Consider the following 17,907-nt stretch of genomic DNA (forward strand, 5'->3'; position numbering starts at 1 on the left):
AAAGGGCTTGGATGGCTCCACTCCTACAGCACTGCTAGTGATTGACACTCCCATGGCTTCTCTCTTGGGCCAACTCTGTTCCCTCCTTGCAGTTTGTGATGTCCAAACTGTACCCAGGCCATTGCCTCAACATTAGACTGCTTTCAAATTTCTTTTGCAAGATTAACTAGTCCATCACCCTTAATTTTAGTCTCAGGCAAAGTCTTGGGGCACACACAAAATGCAGACAAACTTTCTGCCAAGGTATAACATACTCGTCTGCAGTCCAAAAGCCAATGCAGCCTTTCTTCTCAGCAGAACCCTCCCAAACCTGGTCTTTACTGGCAGCATTTCTATCAGCCTTCTGGTCTTCTGAGCTCTGACCAGAATCTCTCATCAAGTACCACCTAAGGTGCTCCAGCTCTACTTTTTCAGCTGGGATCTCAGAACCTTTCCAAACTCTTCCCACAAGCCATTCCCAAAAGTTCCTGAACCATATGGTCAGGAATGGTCACAGCACAACCTTACTTCTCTGGTACCAAATTATGTCTTAGTTACTTTTCTTGTTGCTGAGACAAAATACCCAATAAATAAAGTTAAAGGAGAAAAGGTTTACTTAGCTCATAGTTTACAGAGGTTTTAGTCTATAATTGGCTGGCTCCAAGGCAAGGAGGCATGGAAGACAGGCATTGCAGAGGAAAAATAGTTTACAGTGGGAAGAAGGTAGCAAAGCAACAAGGGACAACGAAAGCTCTTTCTATAGCTTATATCTTATTCAGGTTACTTAGGGCAGATAGCATTCACACCCTTAATCCTAGTGCCCTTGATTTTAGCATTGCACCCTGAATAACTTCCAACATCACACACTACATCCAGTGACCTCTGAAAAAGCCTCACTTATGACTGCATGAGGCTTTGGAGATACATCTAAACACAAATCAAAACATGGTGTCATGTGTATCAGGCTCACATGTCCTGACAGTCCCAAAGCAATTCTTTTATTTATTTTTTTTTTTGGTATCTGGAACTGAACTCAGGACCTTGTGCTTGCAGGGCAGGCACTTGTGCCACTGAGCTATATCCCCAGCCCTCAAAGCAATTCTCATTTCACATATCCTGACCCACTGTGCCCACCTACCCTTACCAGGCCATCCATATAGATGGTATTTTGGTCAAAAAATATTCCCACTATTCATACATGGCACAATCCCTGGTCATGCTCCTAATTAGCACTGGTCCCAGGGGAACAACTGAAGATTGATGCTGACTGGGCAAAGCAGGAGAAGAGGTTACAAGGAAGTAAAAGGACATGAGATGGTTAACACCCAGGACTGAAACTTCTACAAACTGTGAACTAAATAAACTTTTTCTCTTTAACTTAAGTGTCAGGTATTTTGTCTCAGCAATGAGAAAAGTAACTAAGACACACACCCTCTTCTATAAGTCACAGTTTTCTATTTTCTCCATATCGCTGCTTTAAAAAAAAAAAAGTCACAATGACATATAAATTCACTGAGCAAATATTTAATGAGTATAAGAGAGAAACCAAACCCAAAATGCATTTTGGGAACATAAATTATATTTGCAAACATTTCTATACATCACTCTGCTGAGGAGTGCCCATAGCGTTTCTTCCCCATCATGATGGCCAGTATGGTTATTCCTCTTTCCACAGAGGATGGCCCTGGGAGTCTTATGGCCATAGGTCAGTGAGTGGCTGAGATATAGTTCCAACCTGAGTCTGACTCAAAGTATCTATGAGAATGGAGACCTTGGTCCCTCTTCCCTTTGAAAGTTGGTAAGGGCCATAGTACTGACCACCTCTGTCTGAACTGCCATCACTGAGAGGGGCTTTAGGTTTGCAGGAAACAGGCCTCATTTAAGTTTGAAGAGTCTGAATATAGGTGGAACTCTTGTTTAAAATTTGTTCTCCTGGAATGAGGGTGTTTTGGAATGAATTACTGTACTCCTCTCACATTCATATGTTGAAGCCCATTGTGGTTGTATTTGGAGATGAGGCCTCTATAGAAGCAAATAAAGTTCAGTGAAGCGATAAAGGTGAGGCTCTAATCTGATAGGACTAGGGTTCTTATAAGAAGACACATCAGAGAACCCATTCTGTCTCTCCCTCCATGCACACATTCAGAAAGAGGGCAGGTGAGGACACAGGGAGAAGGCATCCTTGTATAAGCCAGAAGGGAACCCTCATCAGAAACAGAAATTGCAAGCGCTGTAATCTTGGACTTCCAGCCTTCAGAACTGAGAGAAAACAATTTTTAAGAAGCTGTGCAACTGTAAGTACTTCTGGGCTGATGCAGCAGAGTGGGTGCTGTGCCTGTGAAGGTGTGAGGAGCAGACTGAGAGCCGTCACTATGCAGGATGTGGGTGACATGCTACAGATGGTGCATAATTCATTTTGATAATCTATTAGAAGGGATAATGGCATTGGGTCAGAAATATTAGATGCTATCCCTTGGGAGTTTCTTGAGCCTTATTGAGAGGTGATTCCTGGAGGCGCCCGTATACCTAGGAGAAAACAGGGCTACTACAAAGCTATTTTAAAAACTCAGATTAGTACTTTGCCCTGGAAATTTATTTCCTTGGCTAGAATCAAGAGTTGTGAGAGTGCATGTAGGATGCTTTTCGGAGGACCGGATGGCTGGTGGATGGCTTCTCCAGGACCCTCTGGAAATGCTATCAGAAGTCCTTTGAGAGCTGGGAAGATTTGGGCTCCACCCAACCCACGTTCCTACCGTCATCGCTCTCCCAACAGCAGACGCTGCACTGACATATCTACCTCACCCTTGTTTCCTTAGAGGTCCTCCAGTAACTTCCATATGTCCCAGTGACATCACTTCATGCAGTAGATTTAAGGCAATCTTGGAATTAGCCCATGGTGAATTCCAACTTCCGTTAACCTATTGTTGTGGAGAGGCTCGAAGTAAAGCTTCTTGTCCCTTGGGGAAGAGGTGGTGTCTGCTCTCAGAGGGGCAGGACAGCATGCTTCTGTGCTTGTCCTGAAACCCATGTGCTTGAGGGGATCAGTCTTAATCCACATTCCGGGCCTGTCATGGCCTGTGCAGCCTCTGGCGACTTCACTAAGTTCATGCCCTGGGCACATTGTGGGGTACATACAGCAGGTGTTCACCAGTTGCAGACTTGGTGATATTTTGGTGCTGGTAACAACCCATACACAAACAGAGTCAAATGCACACACTCCTCTTTTCTGATGTTTTTCCTGTCAGGCAGTTAGCATCTCTGGCTCCTTCTACTTTTATGTGGATTGGAGTTCAGGCGGTTGGAACTCACATAGCAGCCAGGCTTACAAGAGGGCAGATAAAGCTAGGCAGGATGGTGTAAGACTCTAGTCCCAGCTGAGGCAGGAGGATCACTTGAGCCCAGGAGCCTGAGACCACCATGGACAACATAGCAAGACTCATCTCAGAAAAAAAAACCTATCCAAAAACGAACTCCAACAACAACAGCAGCAACACTCCAAAACAGAACCAGAGGGCAGACGACATAACACATGAGCACAACTCCAGGAGAAAGCCTGCTCCCTGTGGCCTGTGAGCCCAGCAAGAAAGGGATATGGGGGTCTTTTCCTGTGGAGGGTCTGGCCCAGCAGACTCATCATGGTGGTACTGGGAAGCTACTGGGAAGTGGTGACACCTCTGGTCCTCTAATTTTTGTTAGATGGAGTAACAGATAAAAATGAGCAGGAGAATTACAGAAAAACCATAGCTAATGGCATGGGCCATTTCACAATTTCTCTTAAGAAAACAACACTGTTTTCTAAAATATACTGTCAGTTTTCAGCAAAGTCCTATGCATCAGTAAGGCAGGACTGAACTTGCTCAGTCAAGAACCAACATGGGTTTGGTCTTAAGATGTTAAACATGACCTCCTAGGCTTAATCCCCTGCTCACAGGTAAACATTCTGTCCCAGAGGCAGTGAGATGGCTGAGGGCAGCTCTGGACACCGAGGTTTTAACATGCCCCAGGCAAAGCACTGAAGTTGTACAGATTCTCCCAAGGCCTTTGTGCTTTTCTGTGCCCCCGCATTGTTTGGGGTTCCATCATGCCCAGCAGCTTCCTGCTACTGAAGATTTGTGGAACAACTTGTGTTCACCTGGCTGGTCTTTCCACTTCCTGCTCAGTTATCAAAATCACCCCCTGCAAGTGTGCCCATCTGCATGCACACACGCATTCACACATACAGGTAAACTTGTGCATGCTAGATTCCACTGCTGTCCCTCCTCTCAGTCCTTCAGAGAGCTGCCCTCTGACTAGGCTAGTGAGGGCTTTAATGAGATAAACAAATCTCCGCTAATGAAAAAGCTACTTAATAGACGCATAGAATGTTCCTACTGAAACAGCCCCGGGAAGATCTATTCTAATCTTCTTTCTTCATAGAAAAAGAAGGCCAGGCTCCCAGGGGTGAGTAACATGTCTGATATATTAATTAGCTAGTGAGGAGCAGGAAATGAAGCCTGGTGTCCAACATCTCAACCAGCATTCTTCCATCCAGACCCCTTTCCTGAGCTACAAGATACCTTAACCAGTGGAAATGTATCACTTGCCAAAAAGGCTTTTAAGAATTAAATCTCATCTTGGCTCTCCTAATAGAGCTATTCTGAACCCTTTCCCACCTCTTCAAGCCTTCAACCTCATCCATCATTTTCAGTAGATGGTTCTGCGTCCTACGTTACAAAGATCAAAGTCTCCGGCACAGGTCCCTCTGCTGATTTCCCTCCTCCACATCTCCACATCCCTCTGTGTCTGCCCATCATCCTTTCCTGCTCCTTTCCAGGGCTAACCACCCCCTTCTTCTCATCCTGAACCTTCCTCCCATGCCTCTCTCCTCCTCCAGGTCATTGCTACATCAATCACCTTTCTCTCGGGACTACCTGAGACCTGTTCTGGAATAAGCTTCCTTCCATCAGATTTCAAAAATGCTTGAATCATGCAAAAGATCACCCTACCTCTTAAGATAGCGTAACTTCCCTTGCATCACTTACAACCAGGTCCCTGAAAAAGTCCTGCGTTTGCTTCTGTCCTCATTAGACTACTCACCCCTTACAATCTGGATCCCAGACCAACAACTATTTAAAATTATTTCTGCAAAATCACACTTTCTTGGCAGCATTTCACACATCGTTCTCCATTATGGTTTATATCTAAAACTTCCTCCAAAAGTCTCATGTGTCTGGAAGGTGACTGGATTCTGGGGGTGCTATACTCCCTACTGGATTCATCCACTGATAAGTTTGGTAGCTGACTGTGCTGTTAGAAGATGGGGCCTAGCTGGAGGTGGATCACTGGACATGTGCCCAGGATGGTTGTATTCTTGTCCTTGCTTCCTCCCTTCTCCTCTTTCCTTCCTGGCTACCACAGGGTAAACAACTTTCTTGTGCTATGGTCTTCCACTTTATCCTTTCAGCCTGCCAACCATGGACTGCACCCACTGAAAACTGTGAGCCAAAATAAACCTCTCCTCATTTAATTTGCCTGTGCTGGTTATTTTGTCCCAGGATTGGGAAAGTGCCAGATACACTCTCCCTTGATTTCCTTCCCACAGTTTCCATGCTACCATATTATCTTGTCATAGATAATCTAGCTGTTCAGACTTCTCTTCTTCCACCTGTAATGTGTGGCCACACTCTGCACTTAACAGTTCATTCTCATCCCCTTGACTTGTCCCTCAGGCCTTGCCACTTCTCTCTCCCCTCTCCTTGCCTGCTGTACACTAAGACCTCAAACTTGTCACGTCTGAATTTGCTCTATATCCTCCTCACAGATGGGATTTCCCTCCCTTCTCTGCTATTACTGCTAATGCGGTTTCCATTCCCTTAGGTGTTCAGGCACCTACTCTTTTCCCAGTCTTCTACTCTACACTGTTGCCACAGTCTGTGGCTCTGTCTTCTCTCCTGTTCTTGTCTCACTGCAGGGTGTGCAGTGGTTAGAACATAGATGAACCACAAAGTGGATTTCTCAGAGTCACGCACCTCACTGCACCGACAGTTCTCACCTGCACAGTGGGAACCATGCTAGGCCCTGCTGCGTAGGGATGCTGTGAGCACCCAACAGGGCAGTCCAAGGTCGAGTGCTCATGGCAAGCAGGAAGCAAGCCTCATGCTGCAGTTAGGACCATTAGCCCAAGTTCAGACTTTGTGGTTGCTTCCTGGCATGACTCCTCATCTTGTCAGACTCTCTCCACCAGGAATTCTCAAATGTGTCTTCTCACTGTATCTCCAGTGTGACACACACATTTATGCACAAGTGCACACACCCTGATAAATAAGAGTCTTGGATCTGACTCTTATCACACATGATAGACTTTGGTAGTTTTTATTCTACCCTAAATCCTATACTAAGATGTTCTCATTGAAGCCAGTGAAAGAGGCTTCATGCTCTGGTCTGAACACTGCTGCTACACACAACTGTCTTATTTTCCCAGAATCAAGTGGTTTTTCATCTCTTTTGGCCCCATTCCCTACCTGTTTCAACCCAGTCTCTTTGGCTCTGGGATCCTCAGAGTCTGCCTGTGGTATATGTTCATCATCCTCTCCCCTCTACTGCATCCTCAGTCAACATAAGGTCTGGCCCCAGCAGCCACTTCTAGGTGTCCACTGTGTGCCACCCCTTCCCAGCTCTTCTCTTTCTTCTGTACGGCTCCTTCTGCTAAGGATACCATAGTCTTACTTCCCACTTCCCATATATGACTGCCAACTGCAAAGACGACATCCTCCACTATGCCACCCCAACTGTGGTCTAAGAAAGCAGTGCCAATGCATGTAGAGTCACTGTCTTATACTTGGTGATGAAAAGGATTCCGAAAAGGATCCTATGGCCACATCTGGCCTTTTGCAGGGAAAGGTATCCTGTTAGATTGTCACTTTGGCAAAGAAGAAGGTAATGATGGCAAGAGTATAACAGGATCATTTGAGCCCCCCACAAACGAGTCTGCCCCATTTATTTTACACTCTTTCCATGCAATGAAAAAAATGGTATTTTCATAGGTGCTCTTTATTTGGATTTCTGATCTTTAATTCATTTTTGACATTTCCCTTTGTTTGGACGCTCTTTTGGGTCAGGGGTTGTTTTACTTCTCTTGGCATCCCCTAAAACACCTAGCTTATTCTCTTGCACATATTAGTAATATAACTTGATCAATTCTAAGCAACTTTCATTACTGATGCTTCAGACTTTGGACCAGCCAAAGAAAGACATACTTCTGAACACAGGGAATGTTTGTTAGTATGCTTCTCAAGAATTTTGAGATTGGGTCAGCAGGGGTGGGTCTCCACATGGAAACTGGCTCCCTTATTATGGGGAACATGTTATCACTCCCACTTTCATATAAGGGAAATGACTCCCCGAGAGCTTTAGTCATTAGCCAAAATTACTCTGCCAAAGTGAAAGGGCACTAAACCCCATCCACATAACTCCAAAGCTTTTACTCTTTCTACACCACTTATGATGGCTTCTTGTGGACACTCATGCTGTTTTCAACTATTCCCACTGAATGTAATTTTACTGAACGTGAATTAGCTGATTGTGACTACAGAAGATCTTAGTAAATGATACTGTACTAGAGATGTGCTACTGATCAATATTCAGTGTTTGCTTCTGATAGAGAAGCCATGAAAAGAACATGAAAACAAGATATATTGTTAGATATAATAAAAGCCTCAAGCTGGCCACAAGCCACTTTTTAGGCTTCAGCCTCTACCCAAGGACCAGCCCCGCTGTCCTCATGCACCCTAGTCAAGTCTGTGCATATGCTGTTCCCTCTCCCTGAAATAGCTTCTCATCCTGTCCATGCCTGACATGCTTTCTCACATCCCCCTAGCCTCAGTGGTGATACCTCCTCCTCAGGAAGAACTTAGCTCAGAAAGGCCTGCTCCTCAGAAGGGCCTCTCCCCTTAGAAAGACCTCCTCTCAGAAAGTGAATCCTCTCCAAAAGGGCTCCTCTCAAAGACTCCTGCCCCTTAGAAGACTTTTTTTCCTCAGAAAATCTTCTCAGATAGGTCTGCTTTTCAGAAAGGCCTCCTCTTGAAAGGCTTCCTCCTCAGCAGGCTTCCTCCTTAGAAGGCCTCCTCCTCAGGAACACCTCCTTAGATTGCTCAATTTTCAGTTTCCCTGTGACACTCTGTTCTTAGCTCTGTACCAGAACTTTCTACCTTTTATTTGATAATTTATCTATCTGTACATCTCTTTTGTACTAGAATGAAATTTCCCTAAGAGACCAAAGCTAACACTGTTCACCGCTGTACTTCTAGGGCCTTGCTAAACTGTCACAGGACACACAGTACAGATGGATGAAGTATTTGTTCAGAGTAAATGAAGTCATCTTGTCCATCTTCCTGTGTTTGAGTTTAACCAAGCAATGCATTTTCTATTTTGGTTTTATATGTACCACACGTGATGCCTTCTTGGCTCTCCTTAGATGACACAATCTGCAAGCTAATAAATGTTCCTTGATGGCTCTATTCCATCCCTGAACCGTGGGTGCCATTCATACACAAATAGCCACACTATGGGGACCACCTTGCCCTGTGTACCTAAGGCAAAAACCAAAGGATTCAATACTCCCAAAGCAAGCACACAAGATGCAAACCATTTTAGAAAAACAGTCTAAGAATCAAACTGCACACAAATATCAAGGGAAATAGCCAAGCAGAGAGACAGAGCTCTGAGAGCTCAGGTATACCAGGAGCAGGTCTTCCCAGGCCCTGACCTGAAGACTCTGGCTGTTCTGCTTATAGCTGACCCATACACAAAGGGACCTGTGCTTTCCCCTACTGCTGCTACTCTGCAGGTGTTTCAAGACAAGGTCCCATGATGGGCTCTGTGTCAGCCTCAAGGTTTGCTGAAGTCAACCTGTGACTGGGGGATTGGCCAGTAGCTATTAAGCACGAAGTCTGTGCCAGGTATGAGTTAGACAGCCTCACTCTCTTCATCTCCTTCCCAAGTCTGCAGAGGTCTATTATTACTTCTCCTTTACTTCTGAGGCAACTCAAGTTCAGTGTTCACGAAGTCAAACTGTTTAAGGGGCAGAGTACAGTGCTGATCCTCCATCTGTCCAATTCTTAGTCCGACCCACTTGTCTAAGACCCACAGAAATGAATGTAGAAATGCTGGTTAAATAAAGCAAGCCCACAGTAAGGCAGTGGCAGATGTCAGTGTGGGAGGGACACCCAAGTTCACCTGGAAGCACACTAAGGAGGGGGAGGGGGTCCTCATTTTCATTCCTTGAAGGCAACTCCAGGCTTAGTTGTATAGACTGCCTGTGCCTGGTGCCACTCACTGGCCCCACAGCACTGCTCGGCCACAGTGGCCAACCCAGGTGGCCTCACCGCCCAGGTGCAGCACTCCCCGCTTGAGCTCAGACCTGTCCTGCCCAAGGTGGGCTGTGGTGCCTACGGGGACACCCTACTGCTGGACAGGAGGGCCAACCTGTCTGGCAACAACACGGAGGTGGTGATTCCCAGGAGGACCCCGAGAGTGGGCATACATTCTCTGCGTCCCTAGGAGGGACAAACACTCAAACTCCCCCTTCCCTGCTCACACAGCATCTGGGCCAGGGTGGGAGGAGGCTTGGAATCACATGCTCCCCAGGAAAGATGGGGTTTTCACTGATTCTGGTGTCAATGACTGGCAAAGGGTCTTTTCTGAGACTAGGGTAGTGAGAGGAGGAGAAGCCACAGCAAAAAATAAACAACCAAAAAAGCCTCTTAGAAAAAATGATAAGAAATAGGTACATACTTGCAAACCAGTGCTCTGAAAAAAGCATGGGGTTTGGGTCAGACACTTTAGGGCCTCTCCTGCTTCACCACCTGCTAGCTGTAGGTCTCTAATCAGTTTGCCCACCTTTCTGGGTCTCAGATTTCATCTGCAGCCCCCAGGATGGCCACCAGCACACTTCTGTGGATTGCCATGCTTAGAGCACCCAGCCGCCTTGCCAGCCTGTTTTGGTCCCACTGGTCCTCAGACTTACTGCAAAACACAAGAGCTCACAAGTGGAGCGCAAGGTCCCCATGCACCTAGAGGCCCCACTGCAGGGAACAGCAGAGGTCAGCTTCCCTGACTGCTTGTGCTACGGGGCTCCCTTAGCTCAGCTCTGTGGGCTCCCGGCCCACACAGGGGGCTGCCCTCCTCCTCGGCTGGCAGGCCCTCCTCAGGCTTCTTCCGGCCAGCCTGGTGAGCTTCACAGAGCGGAGCAGGTAAAGTCCTGGTACAGCTGCCCTGGAGGAGGAGTTAAGGACTGAGATGAGTCCTTTTCCACTGGAAAGCAAGGTCCCCTTCTAGGCCAGGGAATGGCAGCTGGATCTGAGTAAGGCAAAGACTCCTTCCCGGGCCCCTTCTCCCGGTCACATAACCCGTGGTGAGGGAATTCCAGGCTGAAGGGGCTATGAGGAGGGGGCCGCTCACATCCCCTCTCACTTCCCCTAAGGCCTGAGAAGAACCTGTTTACAGGCTGGAACAGGGATTTTCCCACGCTTGCCAGCCCCGACGTCCTTTCGCGGGTGGCCAGGAATGGCTTCAGAGCTGGGAAACGTGCCCAGCGTCCACTAGCCCCCGGCAGTCCCTACGAGCCCGGGGGCAACATCTCCGGTCTGCCTGGTGTGGGAGGATGCGCCCAGCCCGGGCCACCCGCTGTGCGCGACAGCGAGGTGGCACTGGAGCGTGCAGTCCGGTCCGGACCGCGGGCAGGCGCGGGTCTCGGGACAGGCGCGGAGGCTGCGGCTGCGGCCGGGTCCCTCTGCACTGCGGCCCACGCCCGGCGCCGCCCCATTACCTTCCACTTTGGTGAGGGTCAGGACCGGACTGTTGCAGGCGCTGAGCGGGGCCACCCTGGCCGAGTGCTTCTTCATGGTGAGCCGGCCACCTCCGGAGCGTGCCGCCGCCTCTCGCTACATCCTGGGGCCGGGCGGCTTGCCTCGGGCCCGCGGCCACGCGGCCTCCTCCTCGCCCCCCGGCCCGGTCCCCGGCTCCCGCCCGCTCCTGTTTATCGCCGCGCTCACTGCGGCTACCGCCCCGCCACGCACATCGTCCCTGGCCGGCCTCGCGGCGCGCCACACACGCGCGCACAGCCTCCGACTCCGGGCTTGCAGCGAACTCCAACGTCACGTACGAGTACACTCCCCACGCCCACCGGGCCGCTCACCTGCTCCGCCCCCGCCCTGAGCAGCCGGGCCCTCCCGCCAGGGCCCTCCCTGGCTTCCCGCCCGGTCCACTTGCACCCTCGGGCGACACCTCTCCACTGGCCCAATAAAGGGACCGGCGCCTTTGAGGGAGACCTTGAGCGCTCCAGCCTCTGTGTCGCAGAAGTGTAGCAAGGGTGGTGTTTGACTTTGGAGGGAGAGGTGACTCCGCCCTGCGCTGTCCTGAGTTTTACTAGGAAAGTCAGATAAAAGCAGCTTGAATTGACTTCTTGAGTACACTGGAGCATTATTTCGTCTGAGCCTGGGGACAGACTGATCTGTTTGGGGAAGAAAAAGTCAGTCCACAGAGGCAAAACTCCTGGGAGGAGAGAAAGCTCCTCTTCTACCCAGGTCCCAGGTCCAAGGTCCCAGGTCCCAGGTCCCAGGTCCCGGTTCTCAGGACTCAAGTCCCAGGTCCTGGTTCTCAGGACTCAAGTCCCAGGTCCCAGTTCCCAGGTTCCTGCTGCAGGCATGCTTTTCAGATGCCATTCGCCCCTGTGTAAGCTACTGGCCATTGTGCTTGTCACAAAGCTATGATTTGCCTATTGCATCACTGGTCAGAAGATCCCTGAGTGACCACACAGTCCAGAGAGGAGTTTATGGCTTAGTGTTAAACCTGAACAGTGTGTCATCAGAAGGGGCCTGCCATTCACCCAGGAAGCAAGATTCAGAGGGCTTCTGCACCCCAGAACTCCAAGGCTTCCAACATATGGAATTACACTCATATGTCCCAAACGGTTCTGGTCCCAGCTTCTACAGGGAATCTGAAGAATCAGTTCAGATACAAGATGAAAGGTTTTGTTGTTATTGTTGGTTAAGTCCTTAGTTTCAGAACGAGTCTCAAATTTGATATTACACTGTACTGCAGCATTCTAATCCCCAGCAAGGGCGATTCCGTGGAGTGGTACAGGTGGACAGCAGTCCTAGAACAACAGGGCTACCCTGGGGCAGCCGGCAACGATTGCTGGTGACACCTGCATGCTCCCAGGTGCTGGCAAAGGCGCAGGGCTCGTGTCATTACTTGATCTCTTGAACAGCGCTGACGAAGAGAAGCATGGAGTCTCACAGGCAGGGCGTCTCAGGGCTCCTTTCCCATCACCACGCCCGGGAGATGTGTCCCGGTCCCTGCAGAGCCCTCTAGTGGTCGCCTCCACTACAGGCCTTCAATAGGGAACTTGTCCCAAGGTCCCCAGTGAAGACGCTACAAAGAAACCATTTCCTTCTTTGGAAATAACTTTAGAGGAAAACAATTTCACATTAGATATTAAAGAAGTCCTGGGTATTGGAAAAATCATACTTCTATGTGTTGTTTGTAAGTTCATCAATAAATACTTACTATAGACACGATAAATACCACATCATAATGATACCTATTTTTGGTATCAGTTACTGTTAGTGTTTAACAGAAATCATTTCAGTTTCTCTTTAGAAAAGTCCTATAAGGTCATTGTGCCCTTGTTTTATAGATAGTAAAGCTGAGGCTCAGAGAGGTTAAGTAAAATGTCCTAGATCGTGGAGTAAGTGGCCTAGCAGACATTTAGATTTAAGCCTGCACCCATCACCACTACGTTATTTTAAGTATGAGATGAAAAATACATATGGGTAATCTATGACTCTGATACAGTTCCTTGTGCGTCCGCAGCTGAGCACTCCTGGAAGACCAGAGCTTGGGCTCGTCTGGGTCCCTTTGCACACTTGCAGTACTGGGCAGGTCACACAGAGAAATGCTCAATAAATATTTTCCTGCTTTAAAAATATCTACTTTCTATTCATTGCAATGTTCTGTGTAAGTCAAATAGTTAACAATTAAATACTGTTAAATACCCCTATCACTAACTTCAATCATTAAATAATTGTTACCAAATTCTTTTTTTCCCTGTAACTTACTCTAGGAGTTTTGGTACCTGGGAGGTCATCATCTCCTCATATCTGTTAACATCTGCTTCTGATTGTCATCTCAATCTCTCCCCTTAGTAATATTAAATGCTATGTGCTGTTTTGATCTTGCCCTCTCTTAACTTTGAGTTTCTCTCTCAACTTGTGTTTCAAAAAAAAAAAAAAAAACAAAAAAAACCAAAAAAACTCATCCTACCCAATCCTCCAAACCCCACAGAATTTCTCAGACATGTGAAATCAGTTTTCTGCCTGCTCAGCTTTGTGAGTACTGATACTCCTTAAGGGAGCACATCTTTGGGAGTGGCATGAGGCAGGGATCCCTATTTAAAAACTCAGTTCAAATTACCGAGGAGGTCAGTAGTATACTGATAAGTGAGCACACTTTGGTATTTTTGAGAATCTAACCTTTTAAAACTTCATAGCCAAGTCAGACTATGACCTAACTCTCAGGACTAACTAGAAGATTGCTCAAGCTCTCTTCTTAAAACTTCAAATCTCAAATGTTTTATAAAAATATAATAATAATTCTTTAAGGATGAGAGGAGAGTCTTAAAAGATTGTTGAATTACCAATAGAAACAGCACTGTGTCAACAGTATCCAACCCAGAGGATGGGTCATTCGTCCTCTGATCCCATTCCTCCTAATCCAAGCTGACACCTAAGGCATATCCATCACTGAGGACCTGTCAGTCTTACATGTAGCATTACAGGCATTTGTCTAAACAAGTTGGGATGATGATTCAGGTCCCACTGTCACATAGCCCTTTCTTGTGATCTACAAATGCATATATGGCAGTTTGCTCATCAAAGCCCAGCACTTACTCAGCTCTGCACAAGACAATGGCCAGACACCTGTTCTTAGTCATTACACTCACTCTTGTTTGCTCTCTGATTTGGCTGAAGAGTGGACAGGAAAATTGATGGCAGTCTGGCCTTGTAGCCGTATGCAGGGTGGTGGGTCTGTTACTGTCTGAATATTGATGGACTTGCTGTGTACACACAGAGGATAGCACACCTAGGCACAGAACTCACGTGCCACCAGCATGGGTTTTCCTCCCTACTACCTATTGAGCCCCATGTGCCAACCAAACAGGAGGGAAGCAAAAGCAGAGTCCTAGAAAAGAAAGAGGTGGTCAATTTCTCCTATCACTGAGAAGCAAATTAAATTGCACTCCACCTGCTAGGGCAGGGCCCAGGCAGATGTTCACCAGGCTTTCAGATCAGGGCTTATCTTTATGCCCATGTCATCCCAAAGCCTGTTAAGGTCTTTCTGGACCAGCTCACAGTCTACCACCCATGGGAGCTGCTCGTCCATTCTGCTCCATGTGGTAGTCTACAAGTATCATAGCTCCCTTGCACTACTCTGCTGGGATTGAGTGGCAGCTGTGGTCCGTCAAGAGCAAGATGGCATGGCACATGCTTTGAACAACAGTCAGCAGCTTAGGTTTGAGCTCAGGTTCTGCCAACACAAGGTGACAAAACTGTAGTGGCCGCTCAGTCTCTGCCAGCCTTTGGTTTCTTCTACTAGGACCCAAGAAGGTGTGACTTAGTATACTAGCAGTTTGCAACTCTGCTTCTTGCACTTGGCAAAGCAACTATGCTTTTATCTGCTGGGTTCTTAGTTAAATGTGGTTTGGTAAAAAGGTGGTACTGCTAAAAGAAAATTTAGCATCTCTCTGGTCCTGTGGGCTTCAACATGTGGTGTGTATGAAATTATCTTCCTGGATGTGACAACTGTCAGAGTCTGGAATAATCTTAAAAGCATGCTACCCTTCAGTTAGTTAAGCAGACTTTTTTTTTTTTTTTTTTTTTGGTACCGGGAATCGAACTCAGGACCTTGCACTTGTCAGGCAGGTGCTTGTGCCACTGAGCTGTATCCCCGGCCCTGTTTATCAGACTCTTGCTTTAAGTAGTTGTCTCACTTTTTTGACATAGAGATATGTTTTACATTTGTCAAATTCACTAAAAGGTGAATTTTACCTTTTAAAAATCATGCTTTGATTTTAGAAATTGGGCAAATACATTTTATATCACATCTCTTACACACAAATGTGCATGCATGTATACATGTATATATAGTGTGTGTAAGTATATATACACAAACACATATATAACTGATTTAACTAATGAAATACTACCTGTACCACACAAGCATATTATGTCTATTCTATTCTCTTCTATCACTGAAAAAAAAGCTGATTATGATTATTCACTTTTATTATGTTCCACCCATGGATCATAACCCATGTGGTTTGAAAAATATTGTTAAAATTATATTCATGGTAGGTTATGTGAAGACTTTTACTTAAAATGTTCAAAATAAGTAATACAAATTTTAAATCCAGTTAGGGTTTTCAAGAATTAGAAAACAACCATTTCAATTAATTCACTGTGAAATGTCAGCACCGTTTTATAGTTCTTCCCCATACTAAATAGCAAGAATAGCAAATTATTTTTGTGGTTACCAGTGCTTAAAATAATCATATCAAGTGATGTCAGGAACCAGATAGTTTGCATGCAGCCTGCAGAGGCTTCCATAATAGACTAGCATTGGCATTTCCAGTAGACCAAGTAGCCCAAGGGTGATAGATGAGAATGGCTGTGCCCCAGGGCTTAGCCCCTCCACTCAGCAGGAACAACTGGTACCTCTTCCAAAATGCCAGGTAAAAGAACCATCAGACTGAGCACTTGGGGGCCTTCTTTCTCCCTCGGATGTCCCCTCTTCTTCCCCAGGCAGTGATGCGCCTCATAAGGACAAACTCAGACTCATCAGAGACCCACTAGGTTTCTTCTTCTTTCTTCAAGGAAACCAAGGTTGCATAACACCAGCTGAGGCACAGGTTTTCAGGTCCACCCTGGACCCCTCCAAAAGGTGCTCAGTGCCCAACAATGATGATATAACAGCTGGATCTGCCCACAGCAAACGTCATGGTGAGCAAAGATGGAAGCAGAGAGAAGGGAGAGGGTGTCTATTCCTCCCCTGTGACTACTAGTGAGGGTCTCTAATAGAGCTTGGGGGCTGACACCAGCTGGTGGGCCTCTGGAGGGCTGAGCCAAGTGTATGGAAGCTGAGCCCTGGCATCACGGCACAGCCGGAGTAAGAGGCTGGGAGGTGGGCCTTTGGGGACACTGGGGCTCCCTTTGTCAGGACCTCCATGAGTTCTAGCTGGTGGTCAGTATAGAGAAAAGAAGTGGAGAGGGACTAACACAGGAGGTCCTGGAGAAATGGTATGCCCTGCTCACTCAGGGCAATGGGAATGCCTGCTTCTACAGCCCCTCTTCCCCAGTGTGATTTGGCACAGCACTGGCCCAGGGCCTTTGAAAGATATCACTGTGGCCAATTCACCTAGCCATGCTCAACCATCTTATTTTTAAAATGGGATAATAAGTGTCAGTCATACAGTGCTGTGTGAAGATCAAGGGAATCAATATATGTACAGTGCTTGAAATAGTGTTTGGCAAATAGACCCAGTACACATGGGGTCATTATTTTATTCTCTCGCATGGGGTCCTGTGAAGGGGAGGGCCCCCTCTGATGTACCACACCTCTGGTGTCTAACACAGCACGAGGCCTTTAGAGGAGGTGTTTAAAGCAGAAAGGATATAAGGAAGGAAGGAAGGAGAGAATGTGTATATGCAATATGCTAGGGTTTTCTGGAATTGTTTGCTTCCCTCCCCCTCAGCCTGTCCTCTGCTGCCCGCACTGTGTGGGAGTAAGGAAACCATGCTGGCTGTCCCTCTCTTGCTCTAAATTGTGTCTCTGCTTCTCCCTGCCTTGATCTTGGAGAAGCGTTTTTGGAGATGGAAACACTGGACTCAAGGTGAGGAGAGGGATCTGATGCTATTTAGTTCAGAAATAGCTGCTTCTGGTGTCTCAATGACTCACCCAATGGAGCTGGCTGCTACCCAGAGTCTTCGGCTCTTTCTCCTCTGTGCAGTGGAAACTAGAATACTGACCTAAATCGGATCCTTGGCTACGCTGGAGCCTGACACTTAGCTGCTGTTTGCTTCCAAGGGTGAATCAAGGGGATCGGGACCAGCCTGCACAGGCGACAGATGTCTGGGCTAGGACAGGGTCTTGCTACTGTTCACCCCTTGCTCCCAAGTGCAAGGTGACGGGGATGTGCAGTCAATATCTCCTTTCTCAAGGACCTTGGATGCTCCAAGTTGGACACAGAGTCTTACAAGACCTGATCTCCGGGGCCTGCACACCTTCAGAGTCCTTGGGCTCTCTAAGGACAGCAGTCATTTTCCACCTGGCCCTGGAGTCATCTGTGCACTTGGATTGGCTGCCTGGGTTGGCTGTCAGCCTTGCCCAGGACACTCTATAGTCATGGTTGAAGCAATTAACGGATGGAGAGCCACCAAGGCAGAAGGAAGCAGAACTCATCAGATGGGCAGGTCTGCAGGGCCAGGTGTGATCAGAGTCAGCTCCTGGCCACACTGAAAGCACCCATCTGGAACTGAGGAAGTCCAGTCATTCCTTAAAAGGGCTCCACACAGTGAGAACTCCCTCAGAGTGAGCAACATAAGCTATTCTCAGCATTCTATGACCCCGAGCTGAGGACCTAGCTCCCTCTCTGACTCCCAGATTAGGGAAACGGGTCCAGGTCTTTCCTGGGGTCACTTACTGCTGACCCCATGCTGTCCTACAAGTCATCACAAAAACATCAAAAGCAGCCAAGGACCAGGACACTGCGCCATGTTCCTCACACAGAGGAGGTATGGAGGCTCGTGGAGTACCACAGAGAAGGCCCAAAACAGTACTTCTGGCACTGTCCTTCCTCTCTGCAGTCCTAGGTCCTCCTCTCTGTATAATAAA

General features: G+C 47.4%; 1 protein-coding gene across 2 annotated transcripts in view; it reads right to left on the reverse strand.

The window, feature by feature from the left end:
* Positions 1-17,907, reverse strand: part of Slc35f3 (solute carrier family 35, member F3) — a 311,742-nt gene that overhangs the window by 80,757 nt on the left and 213,078 nt on the right. Inside the window, exon 1 of one of the 2 annotated variants that reach the window (XM_005404960.2) lies at positions 10,784-11,249. The exons of the other annotated variant lie outside the window; for it this stretch is intronic. Within the exon in view, the coding sequence (XP_005405017.1) occupies positions 10,784-10,859 (76 nt within the window). The 5' untranslated portion in view covers positions 10,860-11,249. Of the gene's footprint in view, positions 1-10,783; positions 11,250-17,907 lie in introns of those variants that run through there. 2 annotated transcript variants of the gene reach the window in all.

The sequence above is a fragment of the Chinchilla lanigera genome, unplaced genomic scaffold (assembly GCF_000276665.1).
Source record: "Chinchilla lanigera isolate Chin_1 unplaced genomic scaffold, ChiLan1.0 scaffold00091, whole genome shotgun sequence".
Classification (NCBI taxonomy): domain Eukaryota; kingdom Metazoa; phylum Chordata; class Mammalia; order Rodentia; family Chinchillidae; genus Chinchilla; species Chinchilla lanigera.